Raw genomic sequence first — 17645 nt, forward strand, 5'->3', positions numbered from 1 at the left:
ATGGCTACTGCGCGCTCTGTAAGTCCACCCGCCCGCCCCCTCGGGCAGCGAAGGCCGGGGCTCACCGCCCACCTTGACTTCTTTCCTTGGTCAGGCCAAAGAGGCTGAGGGTGGAATCCAAAAGTGGAAGAAAGAGAAGGAGGAGAAAGAGAAAGAGGAAGAGGAGGCAGCAGCGGCGGTGTGGGTGGGAGAGGAGGCTCTGAGGAAGGCCCGGGCCGAGGGCCCCGTGGAGAGCAAGCTAGAGTTGCACCCGCTGCTGAACAGGTAGGGCAGGCCCTCCTCTTGGCCTTGGGCTCACTTCCTCATCTGGGAAAGGCCAGAGCTGGCCTAAGACTTGGGCTCTGGTGGCCCTTCCAGCCTTAACCCAGCTGAGATTCTGGGTTAAAGGCCCTCACTCATCCCCTGGCCCTTCAGGATAACTGGCTCCAGTCACTTTGGGCGGCCTGTTTGCCCTTGGAGGAACAGGGCTTCCCTGCCAACCTAGCTGCTGCTGGGGGCGGGCAGGTGGGTGCACTCTGCTTCCTCCTGGCCCGCCCTCCTCCAGGTGGGCTCTGTGGTTCTTCAAGAATGACTGCAGCAGGGCCTGGCAGGATAACCTGCATCTGGTCACCAAGTTTGACACCGTGGAGGACTTCTGGGCGTGAGTGTCTGTCCCTTATGGAGGAGGCTGGGGCCAGGGGGTTCTGAGCTGGGGATCCTTCCCAGACCCCACCCCTCCAGGGAGCTGCTTCCTACACAGCTTTCCCAGTCTTTCCTGGGGCCTTGCAGCATCTGCTGAGGACTGGGGCTTGGTGGGTTCTGCAGGGAGGTGGCGGGGGGATTGGGCTGGGGCACATCCCCCCCTGAAGCCTCCTTGGGACTCAGGGAAAGAGCCTGGGAAGTGGGAGAAACAAGGAGTTGACCCTGACTCTGCTGCTCCATGCTTTGTGACCCTGGGCCAGTTCCTTCCCCTCTCTGAGCTTGTCTCAGCCACAAAGTGAGCTTTAGGCTGTCTCAGTGTCTGTGGTAATCCAGTGAGGGGATCTGAAAGGTGCTTCACAAACCCTAGAGGTGGGTGAGAAGGTGGGATTTGAAGGTCTGGGCAAGTGGGGATGGAATTCCTGGCAGGGGGCACCAGTATGAGCAAAGGCTTGGAGGCTAGAAGGTGGGTGGAAAGCAGTGGGGTCTGGTAAGAGATTGAAGGGTCTGAGGCCAGTTGGAACCAGGCTCTAAAAAGCCTGGACTTTCAGCCTGGGGTGGGGGCCTCTCTCCAGGATGTACAATAACATCCAGCTGGCCAGTAAGCTCTCTTCCGGCTGTGACTATGCCCTGTTCAAGGTAAGCCCTGCTTCCCCGCCGCTCCCCCCTCCCCCGGGCACAGGGGGGGTGATTCTTCCCAGCTTCCTACCTCACAGGGGGTTTGGGGGTGGGGTGCCGAGGACAGCCTCCCTCAGAGCCAAGTATAATTTCAGATCGGAGGACCGCTCTGCAGAAGCATAGACAGAGTGTCAGACCTGAGCTGTACCTTGAAGGACAGGGGAGGGGGAAGAAGGGGGAACAAGGAAGGAGTCTAGGTTTCTGGCCTGGCTCCTTAACTAGGGACGTGCATCAGAATTGCCCCAGGACACTCATCAATGTCCAGGCCTGTCCCTGGAGGTGCTGTGCAGTGGGGCCCTGACATCAGCATTTAAAGATTTCCCTAGGTGACTTGTGTCCAGCTGAGCCTGGGATGTCTGCCTTTGGCCACACTGGGGTTGCCCCAGATGCTTTCTTAGTCACCTCCATTTGAACTCTCATATCAAGGAACTTGGTTCAGTAAAGGAGATAAACACACACCCACGCAAGGCTATGTGAGGTGACAGATGTTGAGGCTTAGGGGCCCGTGGGAACTCACAGGAGGGTCTGGGGGGCTGAATGGCTGGTAGAACCTGCTTGTACAGGAGGATGAAGGCAGAGACGTTCTGGCCTGTGGAGGCCTACTGAGGGGCTAGAGCAGGACCTGGGGAGGTGGCCAGGCCCTCACTTTCCTTTGAACAAAGGGAGGTGGTTGATCTGCCAGCCTGCCTCCCAGGATGGCATTGAGCCCATGTGGGAAGACAGCAGGAATAGGCGGGGTGGCCGCTGGCTGGTCAGCCTCGCCAAGCAGCAGCGCCACAGTGAGCTGGACCACCTATGGCTGGAGACGGTGAGTGGGGGGCTGGGCGAGGAGGCTTCCCAAGGGAAAGGGGCTGGGCTGGTGTGTGGTGGTGGTCTCAGGGTGGTGGGGGCAGACTCTGTGCCCGCCAGGAAGTCTCATCCTCCTCCTTTTTTGGCTCCAGCTGCTGTGTCTGATCGGGGAGAGCTTTGAGGAGCACAGCCGGGAGGTGTGTGGGGCCGTCATCAACATCCGAACCAAGGGGGACAAGATTGCCGTGTGGACGAGAGAGACAGAGAACCAGGAGGGCGTGCTGCGCATTGGGTGAGGGGTATCTCTGGCACAGGGTGGGGGCTGGGTCTCTTCTAGGAGAGAAGGGGAAGGTGGAAGGGGTGTGGTTTGGCCTGCACGGGAGACCTCTGGAACTCTGCATGCTGTCTCTCCCTTCTTTCTTCCCCATTTGTGAAAAGGGTGTGGCATCTCAATTTCAAACTGTTTCTTAACAGACCTCTTTTCCTTTGCACTAGGCACATTTTGGGTTTCCACATGGGTAAGACAAATACAACAGGAGTTACTGTGGTTGGAACCAGGGTAGGAGCTCTGAGCAAAGGACCCAGGGTCCCACGTTATCTCCAGGACCCGCTGCTGACTGCCTGTCTCCTTTCCTCTCCCACTTACCTCCCAGGCGTGTCTACAAAGAGCGCCTGGGACTCTCCACAAAGACCATCATTGGGTACCAGGCCCACGCAGACACGGCCGCCAAGAGCAACTCCCTAGCCAAGAACAAATTTGTGGTGTGAGGGGACCCTGGCCCCACTGCCCATTCGGCTGCCCCTGAGCCTCCCACTGCTGTGTGTGTGTGTGTGTGTGTGTGTGTGTGTGTGTGTGTGTGTAAAAGGGGCTGGGCTGGGGGCAGATGGCATGGTTCTCACCTATTCTGGAGTGAATACGAACACTCTTTAATGTGAATTGGGGCCTAGGCCTAGGGGCAGTTCTGGTGGGGGACCTAATGTGAGGGACCAGGGCAATGGAAAGGTGGAGGAAACCCTGGGCTTGTTTCACCCTGGGGGTTGGGTTGAGTAGAGTGGGGTGAGGTGAGTTATTGGTGGGAGGAGGGCTCAACTGCAGGTGGAAAGATAACAGGAGAGAATCCTAGGCTCTAGGACTGACTCTGTGCTCCCCACCTTGGGGAAAGAGGCTAGGTGGCCTGAGGGCCAGACTCTTCCATTTTGGGGGAGGGGGCTCAATGCCGCTGACCCAGAGCTGGAGCTCAGGGACAGGAGTGGGGAGCTCTCTCGAATGATCACTCTGCTTTAAAAACTTTTATGGATTGCCTCTCGTCAGATTTGTAGCCTTGGAGCCTACCCTGTATCCCGCACCTCCCCTCAGCCAGCTGTGCGTGGGTCCCTAGAGTGACAGGGGTGGGCGGTGGGGGGGGGGGGGCTGATGAGGCCCTGGCCCAGGAGAGGTGGTCAGGCCTTACTATGGTTCTGCTAGACGATGATTAACTGGAAGGTGATGAAGCTTAAGCTCCTTTCTGTTTCCTATCTAAATAAATACTTTTAAACAAAACCAGAATTATTTTTAAAGAGGACTCTAAAATTGAGTAAAATTCAGGCCCCCCAAACCTTGATCTGCTCTAGTCCTGCCTTGAGAGGGCTCATGTGAGACCCCCCCAGGTACCAAGGAGCCTGATCAGGGTGGAAGCTGGTAGGGGGGAGAGGGGTTAGACGGTGGGGGAGGGGCTTTAACCGCCAAAGGGGTTTGAGCCAGGGGATGCAGTGTATGCCCCTGGCAAAACTGAAGGGGCAGGGAGCAGCGGGAGTGGCCCTCGCAAGACCCAGGTGTCATCTGGTCTGAGTTTGAACCAGTAGAGGTAGAACTGAATTTCCGGGGCTTCCTTGGTGGCCCAGTGGTTAAGAATCCGCCTGCCAATGCAGAGGACACGGATTCGAGCCCTGGTCCGGGAAGATCCCACATACCTCGGAGCAGCTAAGCCCGAAAGCCACGACTACTGAGCCTGCACTCTAGAGTTGGTGAGCCACAACTACTGAAGCCCGTTCTGCAACAAGAAAAGCCAGCCTGATGAGAAGCCCACGCACGGCAACTAGAGAAAGCCTGCGCGCAGCAACGAAGACCCAACGCAGCCATAAAGAAAATTTTAAAAAAAGATTTTCCGTCCAGTGAGAAGCGCTTTTTTAAAAAATTTATTTTTACTGGAGTATAGTTGCTTTACAATGTTGTGTTAGTTTCTACTGTACAGCAAAGTGAATCAGCTATATGTATACAAATATCCCTCTTTTTTGGATTTCCTTCCCATTTAGGTCACCACAGAGCACTGAGTAGAGTTCCCTGAGCAATACAGTAGGTTCTCATTAGTTATCTATTTTATACATAGTATCAAGTATATATATGTCAATCCCAATCTCCCAATTCATCCCAGCACCCAAAAAGCGCTTCTGATTGGGCTCCACTGTAATAAAACGTCCTGCATGTGTTCTAAAAACACCATCCTTATAACCATCCTCCTCTCGCTCACCAGCTCAGTAGTTACTCCTCTCCAGGGATGGGAACAGACGGCAAGGCCGGGGATTGGGGTGGCGCTGGTCCTGAGCTTTGCGGTGTGGGGGGAACTAGGGGTCTTTCGTGTCTGCGACTTGCGGCGCCCTCAGCATCTCAGGTTGGTCTGAAGGACGCTGCAGCGGCCAGCGCATAAGGAGGAGTCAGGCCTAGACGCTGGGCTCCGAGGTGGCTGAGTCGGGCTGTGGGGAGGGGCCTGGGGTGGGGCCTGTATGGGGGCGGGGTCCGGAGGGGGACAGTCGGGAGGGGGCGGAGCCAAGCCCAGAGACTGGGCTCCAAAGGGGAGTAAGGCTGGGGGCGGAGCCTATGGAGGGGGGCGGAGTCAGGCCTAGAGGTGGGGCTCTGAGGGGGACCAAGCAGGGGGCGGTCCGGGAGCCGAGGGCGGTCCCTGCGGGGCGGACCCTGGGGGGCGGACGGGGCCCGACGGGCGCTCTGGGTGGCCGCGGCCATGAAGCCGCAGCCGCCGGGCTAGGCCCCGGGCGGCTCCAGCCCTGGGCGGCCCGCAGAGGGCTGGGCCCAGCCCCCGGCTCCGGTTCCCGGGCCGGCGGGCGGCCGCTCACCATGCCCGGCAAGCACCAGCACTTCCAGGAACCCGAGGTCGGCTGCTGCGGGAAATACTTCCTGTTTGGCTTCAACATCGTCTTCTGGGTGAGCGCGGGGTGGGTTCTGGGCCCTGTGCTGGGGATGGCGGGAGAAGGAGCCTCAGTCCCCTACTAGGGGGAGACACTCTCTGCCACAAGGGCTTGGGACCGTCCCCCCAGTCCTTCCTCCCACTCGCACTTCCACGCCCACCCCCAGGACCACCCGAGGGAACTACGAAGAGGCCCGGATTGCAGGGGACGGGTCCCAGCCACTGCGGTAGTGGGGGGGAGGGTAGTCTTCCGGGGTCTTCCCGAGGCCCGGCGGAGAAATGGGAGGTGTTTCCGTGAAGACCCCACGGCACGCTTAGTGCGGGCACCCCCTCTCCCTCCCAGCCCCCTTGCTACCCTGGGGTGTCGGGGGTGCGCGGAGCCCCAACCCTGGTTTTACCCGTAGGGAGGAGAGCCTCCTCGAAGGATGGGATCCCGTCTCCTGCCCCTTTACCCCTCCATTACCTGAGCCTGCTGCCTCGCCTTAAGCTCCTACAAAGGGGGAGGGGTAGGTCAAAGGTCGAAGCCCCCCCCCACCCGAAAGAGGCTTGCGGGCAGGGAGGGCCAATCGCCCTAGTTCTCGGCCGGGGACAGGGGATATTTCCTGATGAGAGGCCAGGAGAGCTGGCCCTGGGGAACAGAATTCAACATCCACAGCTGACCAAACCAAGGCTCCAGGGTGGGGCTGCCCCTGCCTGGAGAAGGGAGCTGCTGGTGACCCTCCCAGGGTGGCATCTGTAGCCCTGGGCCCTGCCAAGTCATCTTTCCCTTCTCCCTCCCCATCCCATATCTCCAAGGCTACTTGCTGCCTCTGCAGTCTCTGCTTCTGACGTCTTGGGTCAGAATGCCAGGCACATTCAGTTTTGTTTAGCAGGGCTCAGTGGCACTGCCCTCTACCCACATGCTGCTCATGCAATGTGGGTACCCTTTGGCCTCAGCAGTGCCCAGCCTCGAGGGTGTGAGCCATGTGCAGAGAGCGCTAGTCAGGGAAGTCTGAGGCTCTGGGCGAAGCAGGCCTAGCTGTGAGACAGTGGGCAAGTCACTTCCCTCTGGGCCTCAGCTTCCCTGGCAGCGAGTGGGTGATAATGAAGCCTGCCCCTCAGGACTGTTACGCAGATTAAATGAATTATAACTTACTGTATTCTTGCAGCTACTTTATTATCTACATTTTACAGGTGAAGTAACAGGCACAGAGAGGTTAAATCATTTAACCCAGAGTCACACAGCCAGTAAGTGCAGAGCCAAGGTGACAGCTCAGTGGGCAGTAGATGGAGGTGAGGCAGAGCATTAAGCAGAGGGAGCCCCCAGATGTCAAGGGGCGAGAGGCATGAGAGACCCAGGCTTGTTCCAGGGTCCCCCAGGGTGGGGAGCCTGAGTGTGAAAGGCCCCAGGGCTGGGGCAGAGAGTTTGAGTTTTATGTTGAGGGCAGAGGGTAGCACTGAAGGCTTCAGTGCTGTGTGACGGGTATGTTCTAGCTTCTGTTTTGGAGGCAGATCTGCCTGGCTGACACAGGGAGGGTGAGTGAGGGGCAGAGTTTGGAGGTAGGGAGACCAGGGAGGAGGGCTGGGGCCCTCTAGTTGGGGTGGTGGCGGGTGGGAAAGGTGAGGAAGGCTCCAGGGGAAGTTATGAGGCTGAACTGACAGGACTGGGCCACTTGGGGGTTTGGTTTTGGGTCAAGGTGGCCTGAAGGAGGTACCTGTGAAACAGGCCCAGAGATTTTTTTATTTTAATGGAAAGCAGACCCTTATGTTACCCTGCTCAGAACCTTCCAGTTTTTTCTCACTAGAATACAGTCCAGACTCCTCCCCGTGGCCCACAGCACCCTGTGCTGTCTGGTCTTGCTGCCCTTCAGTTTGTCCCTTGCACCGCCAAACATGATCTTACCTCTGGGCCTTTGCCAGTACTTGCACCTGGATTCTCTTCTCTTCAATGCACCTTTTCATCATTCAAACCTCAGCTAAAATGTCACCATGCTCCCTAACTGAAACATGCCCCCACTACCCTAGTAACTCCCCATTTCATCACCCTGTTTGATTTCCTTTAATGGCTCTGTTGGTATCTGAAATTACCTTGTTTGCTCACTGTGGATTTCCCCCACTGGAGTGTAAACTCCATGAGGGCTGAGAGCTCATGTGTCCTATTCCCTGATGTATTTCTGGTGCATAGAATGGATCCTGGGACATGGAGGCGTTTGCAGCAGGCAGGTGGACTAAGGGCTCTAGAGCCAGGGAGAGGTTTGGGTGGAGATCAGGAGATGCCAGTGTCATGATGGGGTGAAAGATGAGTGTGAGAAGAAGAAGGGTAGAAGGCTGAGGTTGGAACCTGGTGGGGGAGGGGGGTAGCCATGTGCATGGCGCAGGTGAAGCAGAGCATTGTAGGAGGGAGGCTGAGAAGGGGCAGGAGGAAGAATGGCATTGCGTTAACCACGGAGAGGTTTGGGAAAGAGAAAGTAGTGATCATTCGCCTAAAGGCCATGGGCGGGTCAAGTGGGATGAGGCAGGAGAAGTGATGTTTGGTGTCACATCCCAGATCCAGTGTGGGGGAGGGAAGGAAAAATATTTCTAGAAAAAGAGTACAGCAGTGGGAGGAGCCTGGGGTTGGAGAGGGGAAGGTGCTAAAGGTGGCAGGTCAGGGGTGGAGCTGACTGAGGCTCTGTGCTGAGGGCAAGGAGGCTGCAGAGAAAGCAGGTGGGAGAGGGAGGTCTGAAGAGATGAGGTCACGGCCTTGGGCTTGGGCCAGAGGAGCACTCTCCCTCTGAGATGAGATGTCCTGCCTGGGTTCAGGCAGCTGCCCTCGATATCCAGGGCTCTTCCCAGTACGGAAATGAGGTGGGATAGTGGGTGGTGTTTAGAAGGCCTAGGCTGGTGCCCCTCTGCTGATCTGGGGCTGAATTGGGATTCCCTGTCATTCAGGGGTCTTTGGCTGTGAACTACAAACATGTACTCTGCTAGATAGAGGTTGAAAGGGTGGGACGGGAATGAGGTGGCAGTCACAGAGTTGCAGGGCAGCAGGAGAACCAGACTTGGGAGGGGGCAGAGAGGATGCCAGGAGCCTGGAACCCTAACATAGGCCTGGGGTGAGAACAGAGGCTCAGGAAACAGCTGCTGCCGCTTGGTGGGACTGTTTTGGCCATCCTCTGCTCCAGTTCTGAGTTCCAAGAAGGGGCCTGCCTTTGTCTGTCTTAGGGCTGGGGACGGTTCAGTCTTCCAAGCTGTGTCCTGTGGGAAGAAACACTGAGATGCATTCTTGGGAAGATTGAAAGGACCCTGAATGTAAATTGATATAGCCACTATGGAGAACAGTATGGAGGTTCCTTAAAAAACTAAAAATAGAACTACCATATGACCCAGCAATCTCACCACTGGGCATATACCCTGAGAAAGCCATAATTCAAAAAGAGTCATGTACCAAAAAGTTCATTGCAGCTCTATTTACAATAGCCAGGACATGGAAGCAACCTAAGTGTCCATCGACAGATGAATGGATAAAGAAGATGTGGCACATATATACAGTGGAATATTACTCAGCCATAAAAGGAACAAAACTGAGTTATTTGTAGTGAGGTGGATGGACGTAGAGACTGTCATACAGAGTGAAGTAAGTCAGAAAGAGAAAAACAAATACCGTATGCTAACAAATATATATGGAATCTAAAAAAAAGAAAAAAAAAGAGGAAAAAAAAAAGAAAAAAAAATGGTCAGAAGAACCTAGGGGCAAGATGTGAATAAAGATGCAGACCTACTGAGAATGGACTTGAGGATACGGGGAGGGGGAAGGGTAAGCTGGGACAAAGTGAGAGAGTGGCATGGACATATATACATTACCAAATGTAAAATAGATAGCTAGTGGGAAGCAGCCGCATAGCACAGGGAGATCATCTCGGTGCTTTGTGACCACCTAGAGGGGTGGGATAGGGAGGGTGGGAGGGAGGGAGATGCAAGAGGGAAGAGATATGGGGACATATGTATAAGTATAACTGATTCACTTTGTTATAAAGCAGAAACTAACACACCATTGTAAAGCAATTATACTCCAATAAAGATGTTAAAAAAAAAAAAGGACCCTGGATCCCATTTACAGCCCTTTCCCCTCTTTCTCTCTTTCACCCTGGCTTCCTGAAGACCCTGAGCAGTAGGGGGGAGGGGGCTCTGCTGGGGGTGGGAAAGGATGCTGGTGCCCCAGCCCTCAGCTCTTTGCTGCTGCTCCTGCAGGTGCTGGGAGCCCTGTTCCTGGCCATTGGTCTCTGGGCCTGGGGTGAGAAGGTAAGGTGGTGGGGTAGGGTGTGGGGCTGCTCTGGGTCAAGATGGTGGGAGGGCCGGCCCCCCCCATTTGCCTCTGCTCGCCCTTCACAGGGTGTTCTCTCCAACATCTCGGCGCTGACAGATCTGGGAGGCCTTGACCCCGTGTGGCTGTTTGTAGTGGTAGGAGGCATCATGTCGGTGCTGGGCTTTGCCGGCTGCATTGGGGCCCTCCGGGAGAACACCTTCCTGCTCAAGTTTGTGAGTGCCCTCCCACTGGGGACCCCAACCTCCTCCCACCCACTTCTTGCATAGTTCATGCTTAATAATGGTAGTTTTATTATTATGTTATTGTAACAGTGATCACCAGATTTGTTTTCTCCACATTTATAGTATCCTTTCTGTTGTAAGGGACCGAAACCTAGTGGCCTAAGCTAAAAGGGCCACTAAGAAAAGCCCAGGGGCGTGTTAGCTGCCAGCGCATTTGGATCCAGGAGCCACCACAGTGTCACTTGTCCTAGTCGCTCTGTTTCTCAGCTCTGTCCCTCTGGGTTGGCTCCAGTTCCCTTGGGGTGGAAAGATGTCCAGGAATGGGTGGGTGCTGGCTTCAAGCTGCCCTCCCAGGAACTCCTGCTGGAGGCTGAGTGAGGTTCTCCCTTCCCAACCATTCTGCCAGAGTCCTTCAATTGCATCTCCTTAGTCCTGATTGGCCACCTCTGGACCAATCCCTGTGGTCCCAGGGGAGGTAGCGCTCTGACTGATGGGCTCTTAACGCATGCCCAGTCCTCTATGTGGGAATGGGAATGGGGAACGAGGTGGAGATGGCTCCTTCGGAGCCGCAGAAACTGAATGTGTGTGTGGAGAGTGGTTTCTCAAAGACAACAGGGTAGGTAAGAACAACACTATCTTTTTTCATCATAAAACAATACTAACATGATAGAAGGTGGGGACTCTGGGCTGTCTTGGGTCGGGGTGCAGGAGGTTGGAGCCCCACCCAGTGGCAACCCCAGACCCTGTATCTCTGACCCCCACTGTCTGTGTGCCCCCAACCCCAGTTCTCCGTGTTCCTTGGCCTCATCTTCTTCCTGGAGCTGGCAACAGGGATCCTGGCCTTCGTCTTCAAGGACTGGATTCGAGACCAGCTCAACCTCTTCATCAACAACAATGTCAAGGCCTATCGGGACGACATTGATCTCCAGAACCTCATTGACTTTGCTCAGGAATACGTAAGTCCAGCATCCAGCTCTGACCACGTGCAGGAGGCACCTACCGGGCAGATGAATGAGGGAGCAAGTTCCCTGTGTGCTGGGTCCGTTCCCTCGCCCACCAGGCCAGGCAGGCCCCAAGGAAGCGAGCTAGGAAGGCCCCTGTCTGAGAGGAAGCCAGCCCCCGATGATCTCCATGTGCCTAGCCCTGCATGGACACAGCATTGGGAAACAGAGGCCAGAGGATCCAAACTGGCAGCTCCTAGGCCAGGCTTACAGAACACTTAAAGGAGGAAACGTGGCATAAAAATATAGATTTCTTCTACTAAACTGGGCCCACAGTATGGGCTGGCGCTACATTGCCACTGCCCCCTTTGCTGGTAGAGGGACTGTGCCCCGTCCCCGCCACTCTATTTTATTATACCTGTCGGCCCTCTTCCCTCATTTATATTATTTGTTTGGCCTCTGAACATATTCGAGTTTGAGACCCGCCCCCCAGAAGCTCTGCCCTCAAGCTTGCAAACCTAACCCCTGTGAAGAAGCAGTCAGTGAACAGTTCACGAAATCCTAGACACCTCCCGCCTGCATGTTCTCACCCACTCACACGCGTAGTCACACACGCTCAGAGTCACACTGCTTTGGTGCCATCCACCCCAAGAACTGCTCTGGGATCCAGAGGTGAACCAGAGCCGGTGCCTGCTTTGAGGAGCTTCAACCCAGGGCAGAAGTAAACAGAGAGGCAGGTGGTTAGGATGTGATTTATTTGTTCATTCAACACAGAATTGTTATGGACCTATTGTGTGCCAGGCTCTGGGCTAGGGGCTGGGGATTCAGAGGTGAAAAAAGCTGGGACCTGTGTTTGTGGGGATGGTAGTCTGGGGGAAGAGACAGATGATAAAAGAGCAAAGCAAACAAGCGTGTGTGTGTGTGTGTGTGTGTGTGTGTGTGTGTGTGTAGAATTATAAATTGTGGTAAGGGCTGAAATGGGGAAGCTCGGAGAAGGGGAAGGCCTCTCGGGGCAGCCTTGGGGGAGGAGAAGGAGCAGGGAGATGAAGAGAGGGGCAAGTGCTCTCCAGCAGGAGCAGCGGGTGCTGACAGAGTGAGAGGAGGCAGGCAGAGGCCAGGCTGTGTGCTGGGACCCATGCAGGCAGAGCCACATGGCCGTACCTCACTCCCCTGGCCCAGCCCACGGGGTGTACCTGTGTCTGCCGCTGAGCTGGTCCCTTGAGGGCCAGCTTTTTAGCAGCCTGTGCCATGTCAGTGAGTTAAGGCTGTATGCTCCTGTCTCCCCACTAGATCATGAGCTCCCTGCTTCATTGCAGCCCCACGATGTGCTGGGTAGGGGTAATGGTGATACAGGTGCTGACAGCAGCATCTGTGAAGTGGAATGGGATCATTGTGAGGGTGGCAGGATTGCCCTCCTGTCCCGGCAGAGAGGAAGGGAGAAGGTCTTCTGTAAAAATCGCTGGGGCAAGTGTGGGGAGACGGGTCACAGATGTGGGGTTCAGTGGTGCCTTTCCCCACAGGGTTGGTTGAAACTCCAACCCGTCAAGGTGGCCTGGAGGAAGCCACAGTCCTTGGGACACCATCCTTGCCCCCTCCCTTCCTTTTCTCAGCCTTTCTTGGGCTAGGGGACAAGCTCAGGAGCCCCTTCCTACTCCCCCCAGCCCCCACCAACCCAGGCAGGAGCCTCAAGCTGCTCTGGTGGCCCTGGGCCCAGGCCTGGCCTGTCTGTGGGGGAGATACCCGCCTGCCTGGCTGCTCTAGGCCCCCTCCCGGCCAGCCCAGCCCTGTCTTCCTGCAGCCTGGGCCTGTCCCCAGACAGGATGGGGCTCCTGGGCTGGGCCTGGCTCACCTGGGGTTCTTCTCCCACCCCGTAGTGGTCTTGCTGTGGAGCCCGAGGGCCCAACGACTGGAACCTCAATATCTACTTCAACTGCACTGACGTGAACCCGAGCCGGGAACGCTGCGGGGTGCCCTTCTCCTGCTGCGTCAGGGACCCTGTGGTGAGTGGGGCCTGGTGAGGAGGGGTGGGCCTCGCAGTTCGCAGGCCCAGTCTGGGAAGAGCCCATCCCCGGGCTGGCTCGGCCCCGCCCTGCTCTGGGGGCTGTGGATGTGGATGTCGGGGGAGGTCAGCTTACATGGGAGTAGCCCTGCGGGCTGGGGAGTTTGTGTCCATGGGCAGCGCTGAGGCCTGTTGGATAGGGACTGCTCCTCTTGGGCCACCATGCTGGGGTGGCAGGGTTGGGGGTTCTGACCCTTTTATGGCTTTCTTTAGAGCAGAAGCTTCTCGCAGTGCCATCCCTCCAGTCACGGTGCACAGGGACAACGAGGGCCAGGTTTCTTCCCATTCTTACAAAACTCGAGCTGTCAGGGTTCCTAAAAATGAAGCAGTTCAAGCTGGTGGTGTGGCCACGCGCCCTGGCATCAGGGAAGGAGGTGCACGAGTCCCAGCCAGCCTAGCTTAAGGAGCGGTGGACGTGGCGGAATCCATGGTTCCATCTGCTTCCCCTGAGACCCCATGGATGCCCCCCCACTGAGTTGCTCACTGGCCTGTTTCTTCTCAGGAAGATGTCCTCAACACTCAGTGTGGCTACGATGTTCGGCTCAAACTGGTGAGAGGGGAGGGGACAGGGCTGGGGGCAGCTGGGGGCACTGGGATCGGAAGGTGGGGGTCCCCTATAGGCTCTAAAAGGCCTCAGGGCTTCGGGGGAGGGGATGCTGAGTCCTAGGAGGCACGCGGGGCTTGGTACTGCCAAACACAAGGCAGTGGACTCCACTAGAGGGAGAAAACAGTAAGACATGGATAAAGAAATATGAACAGTAATGTGACAATTTCAGCTAAGCACTTGGAAGAAAATAAAATCAGAGAAGTGATGGGATTGGGGCAGGGCAGTCAGGGAAGGCCTCTCGGAGGAGAAGGCATCTGTGCTGAGACCCCGATGAGGAGAAGGCCCTGCAGTGGAGCTCCAGGCGGCAGGCACTAAGGTGTAAGGTCCTGGGCGGGGCTGAGCTTAGCAAGCTGGACTGAGATGGGGCCTGCAGTGGTGGTGGGTGGGCTGAGCCGAGCCTGGTGCCCATCTGTCCCCAGGAGCTGGAGCAGCAGGGCTTCATCCACACCAAAGGCTGCGTGGGCCAGTTTGAAAAGTGGCTGCAGGACAACCTGATCATCGTGGCTGGGATCTTTGTGGGCATCGCCCTCCTCCAGGTACCGCTGTGGCCCTGCATGCCCTCACTCTGCCCTGGACAACCTGCCCTGCCAGTGGCCTCTCCCTCACCTGCTCTCCGTCTTACAGATCTTTGGTATCTGCCTGGCCCAGAACCTCGTGAGTGACATCAAGGCAGTGAAGGCCAACTGGTGAGGCTGCCACGCTGGCCATGGCCACTCGCCTGGCTGACCCAGGGACCCCCCCCCCTCCCCGCAACTCTGCCCGTGATGGGCAAGGCTGCAGGAGGTGTTTCTGCTTGGACCTGAACCCCACATAGGGCTTGCGTGCCTCTGGGCTGTGCACCCATGGAGAGAGCTGCATGGCTCTGCTCGGGCTGCCTGTCCTGTAGCTGTGTGCACGGAGGGTGGGTGTGGCCAGTCGGTGTGCACAGGGAGCCGCCATCTCAGCTGTTGTTGGGTGGTTGGCTCTCCAGGGGACTAGGAAGGGCACAGCTAAGAGGGGGCAGGCCAGGTGGGGTGGGCTTGGGGCCTGCTGTTGCGTGGGACACAGCCTCACGCATCTCAGAGCTCCCTCCACTAGCTGTGACCTTGACCCTGCCAGGAGCCCACTTCAGCCTCAATGTCTCAGACTCTAAAATGGGTCCAAGAATTTTCTCTCCCTTGCTTGCCTCTCAGGATCAAACATGACGATGGCTACAGACTACTCAAATAAACAAAACCTTGAAAACCACTGGCTTCCGCCCAGCGTCTTGAAGGTTCTATCAGCTGCAGGTTCTCAGCAGAGCTCTCCATCTTGGGCCCTGGCCTGGGAGCCATCCGCCAATGTGTTTTCTTGGCCTGGGTAGTATATACATTTGAGCCAACCTTTAAAACTTGGTATAATTCACATAAAAGTCCAACTCCCCAGCTCCTTGTGAAGATTGGCCATCTGGCCACAGCAGCTCTTGGGACATTGTCTCCTGGGACATGTGCTTCCTGTTCTCTGAGGGACCCACCTGGCCTGTGCTGCTCACCCTGTAGGCTGGGGTTGGCCTCCCCACTGCTGTAGGGTTTTTCCCTGCAAACACCGCGAGGCTGCCGTGGGCTAAGCCTGGGGCGAGGCACCAGGATGTGAAGAATGGGGAGGCTGGACCCTGCCCTGAAGAGGCCACACAGCCTAGGAGGAGCCCAGCCACACTGGAGACTGAGATGGGTGCCCAGGAGAGTGGCTGAGGGGTGGAATGGAGATCAGGAAGGTTTGGGGAAGGAAGTAGTTGGAAGTTGAAAACTTGGCACACATGGGGTTGGGGGGAGCCTGCTTTGGGGCCCATGGTGGTTGACGCAGGGGCTCGCTCACTTGGAATCAAATCGAAAATCTTCATGGAGGCCTGCAGAGCTGCCTCATGGCCACCAGAGGGCGCACCGGCAAGCTTTGCCTGGGTCTGGCTGCTTCGTCCACAACCTCACTCTGGTACAGCCAAGTGCCTGGTGTGTCCACCCAGCTTACCAGTGCTTTGGGTTCAGGGAATTTGAGAACTTCAAAAGGAGCAACTGGCTCAGACTTGGGAAGCCTGCTGCTCTCAGCTCTGCCTCTTAGCTGCACGAAGGGGTGTGTGTGGAGTGAATGCTGCACCCATCCCTAGGGTGCCCTTTGTGGATAAAAGGAGGGATTTGGGCTGGTTCACAGAGCTCCTACTCAGATGCTCTTAAGGTTGTATAAATGAATGAAGTAGGCCTTTGACTTGTGAGGTCTTTGCAGTGCAACTGACTTTCCTACTGTTCCTGAAGACTACACAGAGAGACATTGCTTTATGACGAAAAATATTTGGACCATCAAGTTGATAATGGCAGCTGACCTTGAGGTACAATAGTGGTGGGGACTGGCAAAGCACAGGTCCCCATCTGAAGTTGGTGGCTGTCATTTAGTTGTGGCTAATTGCTATAAAGTGGGAATGCAGGTCTAATGTCAGAAATCTGGAGAAGCCAGAAATCCAGGTTTTTATGTGAAATATCCCTATTTTTAAGGTGTTGACAACTAATGAAAAAAAAATGCTGCAAACCCAACAAAAGAGGAGGGGGCCAGCTTTGGCCCCTGTGTCACTATAGTTCCCTCTGGGATAATCACCCACCTGGGTCCTGGCTGCTCTGCCATTCAGGGGTGGTGGGAGCTGCTGCCAGGAGGGGAGGGTGTGGGGTATGCACCCAGCATTGTAGCTCCCAGACACAGGCTGGACAGTGTCCTGGGGTCCCTCACAGGTGCCAGTGCACTACAATAAATGCAGCTCACGATATTGTGCACGTCTTGCATTTTTTAATTTCACAAGCTTTTACTTTTCATTTTCCCCCTCAAACCTCACAATCCCCTTGTGAGGTGGAGACTCTTTTCCTGATGAAGAAACGGCTCAGAGAGGGGAGCGAGTTGCCCACCACACAGCCGGAGGAGGCACCCAGATCTGAGCCTTCTCGCCGGAGTTCTGCACCAGACCCGTCCTGCCTTTCTGACGCATTCGGGTGACACCTGCACACTTGAAGTGCAAACCAGTAAGGGACAGCAAGGGATCGTTCCCCAAGCATGAGTTGAGCTTCCACACGGGCGCTGGGGATGTAGAGGAGAGAGAAGGGCAAAGTCCCGGCCCTCGTGCTGCATTCTCGTGGGGGAGACAAGTAGGCAAATAAGCATTTTTGTTAGTAATATAAGCTATGAAGAAAATAAGAGTGATGGGCTAGACAGTGATGGCTGGAATGCCTGGGAGAAGGGACCCCTTGCTGGGGTGGTGGAAGGAGTCCCATATCTGGGAAGCTCCAGGGGAACAGTATTTCAGGTTTTGGTACCAGCTGCCCTAGAGGCCCTGAAGCTGGGTGGGCTTGACATAAGGGAGGCTGGGGTGCTGGAGGGGTGGGAGTGAGGGAGGGGCAGAGGGCACGGACAGAGGGAAGTGGTGGAACCAGGATATATTTGGAAATAGGACTAATGAGATGCACGGGAATGATGAAGGAGTGGTCGTGACCTTGGCTGCGGACGCAGAGTTCTCCAAAGCTCAGTTCTGCTACAGGACATCCATCCCTCCATCCACTCAGGTAGGCCCTGGCTGGAGGCTGGGGTTGCTGAGGCAGCTCAGACTTGCCCTTTCCCTCCCGGAGCCCACGGTTTCCTGGTAGAGGCTGGTGGAACATTTGGTAGTGGTGCAATGTGTATGCGGCGACGAGCACACGATGATCACTGCACGTGTCATTTCATGCTGGTGAGAGACAAATCTCCTGTCCCCAAAGTAGAACTTGGAGCAGTTCTTTTCCTTGGACTGAGGAGCCCTTACCCAGATGGGACCTCTCTGGATGTGTAGAAAACACAAGGAAGCTTATAAGCTACCCACTGCCCATCACACTAGGATCCCTGGGACATGGGGACCAAGGTCACCCTCCCACCCTCTGTCAGGGACACTGGAGGTGACAGGGGTGGGCATTGTCTTGCAGCCTGGGAGACCCTCAGGAGCCATGGGCCTACCTAGTCTAACCAGAGGAGAGGCTGCCAGCAGCTCCCCTATCATCTTGGCAGGAGGGCATCTTCTGACATCAGGCTACCTTGTGCGTGGGGGGAGGGCGGGGGAAGAACTGGAAGGGACAGATTGAGCCGGACCATTGAGCCCTTGGATCTCTGGATGAGGAGGTCAGATGGGCTATGGAGTCTGGGGCCAGGGTTCACTTCCAGAGGGTGGCTGGCGCATGCCTTGGAAA

At 56.1% G+C, this 17645-nt stretch overlaps 2 protein-coding genes across 3 annotated transcripts; both read left to right on the top strand.

Annotated features, from left to right (window-relative positions):
- On the top strand, nucleotides 1-2913 carry EIF4E1B (eukaryotic translation initiation factor 4E family member 1B). The gene is made up of 7 exons (XM_059919136.1): nucleotides 1-18; nucleotides 95-264; nucleotides 545-640; nucleotides 1254-1317; nucleotides 2051-2164; nucleotides 2298-2437; nucleotides 2799-2913. Exons 1-7 carry the CDS (start codon nucleotides 1-3, stop codon nucleotides 2911-2913), a joined length of 717 nt encoding a protein of 238 aa, XP_059775119.1.
- Nucleotides 2914-5158: 2245 nt separating this feature from the next.
- On the top strand, nucleotides 5159-14664 carry TSPAN17 (tetraspanin 17). 2 transcript variants are annotated; one of them, XM_059917779.1, is made up of 9 exons: nucleotides 5159-5341; nucleotides 9534-9584; nucleotides 9675-9821; nucleotides 10616-10786; nucleotides 12646-12771; nucleotides 13333-13380; nucleotides 13857-13973; nucleotides 14062-14123; nucleotides 14610-14664. In XM_059917779.1, exons 1-9 carry the CDS (start codon nucleotides 5255-5257, stop codon nucleotides 14644-14646), a joined length of 846 nt encoding a protein of 281 aa, XP_059773762.1. In that variant the 5' UTR covers nucleotides 5159-5254; the 3' UTR covers nucleotides 14647-14664. The 2 variants fall into 2 exon arrangements, with proteins under 2 accessions (XP_059773762.1, XP_059773764.1); XM_059917781.1 differs by lacking the exon at nucleotides 14610-14664 and having other exon boundaries at nucleotides 13337-13380.
- The last annotated feature ends 2981 nt before the right edge of the window (nucleotides 14665-17645 follow it).

This window comes from Balaenoptera ricei, chromosome 3 (assembly GCF_028023285.1).
Source record: "Balaenoptera ricei isolate mBalRic1 chromosome 3, mBalRic1.hap2, whole genome shotgun sequence".
NCBI classification, from domain to species: domain Eukaryota; kingdom Metazoa; phylum Chordata; class Mammalia; order Artiodactyla; family Balaenopteridae; genus Balaenoptera; species Balaenoptera ricei.

What these genes read in the sequence shown, in the direction of transcription:
- EIF4E1B (XM_059919136.1), top strand. An exon ending in TTGCACCCGCTGCTGAACAG is followed by an intron (nt 265 to 544) that starts GTAGGGCAGGCC and finishes GCCCTCCTCCAG; the next exon opens with GTGGGCTCTGTGGTTCTTCA. An exon ending in ACCACCTATGGCTGGAGACG is followed by an intron (nt 2,165 to 2,297) that starts GTGAGTGGGGGG and finishes TTTTGGCTCCAG; the next exon opens with CTGCTGTGTCTGATCGGGGA.
- TSPAN17 (XM_059917779.1), top strand. Translation starts at nt 5,255, where the DNA reads ATGCCCGGCAAGCACCAGCACTTCCAGGAACCCGAGGTCGGCTGCTGC. An exon ending in ACGATGTTCGGCTCAAACTG is followed by an intron (nt 13,381 to 13,856) that starts GTGAGAGGGGAG and finishes ATCTGTCCCCAG; the next exon opens with GAGCTGGAGCAGCAGGGCTT. An exon ending in TGGGCATCGCCCTCCTCCAG is followed by an intron (nt 13,974 to 14,061) that starts GTACCGCTGTGG and finishes TCCGTCTTACAG; the next exon opens with ATCTTTGGTATCTGCCTGGC.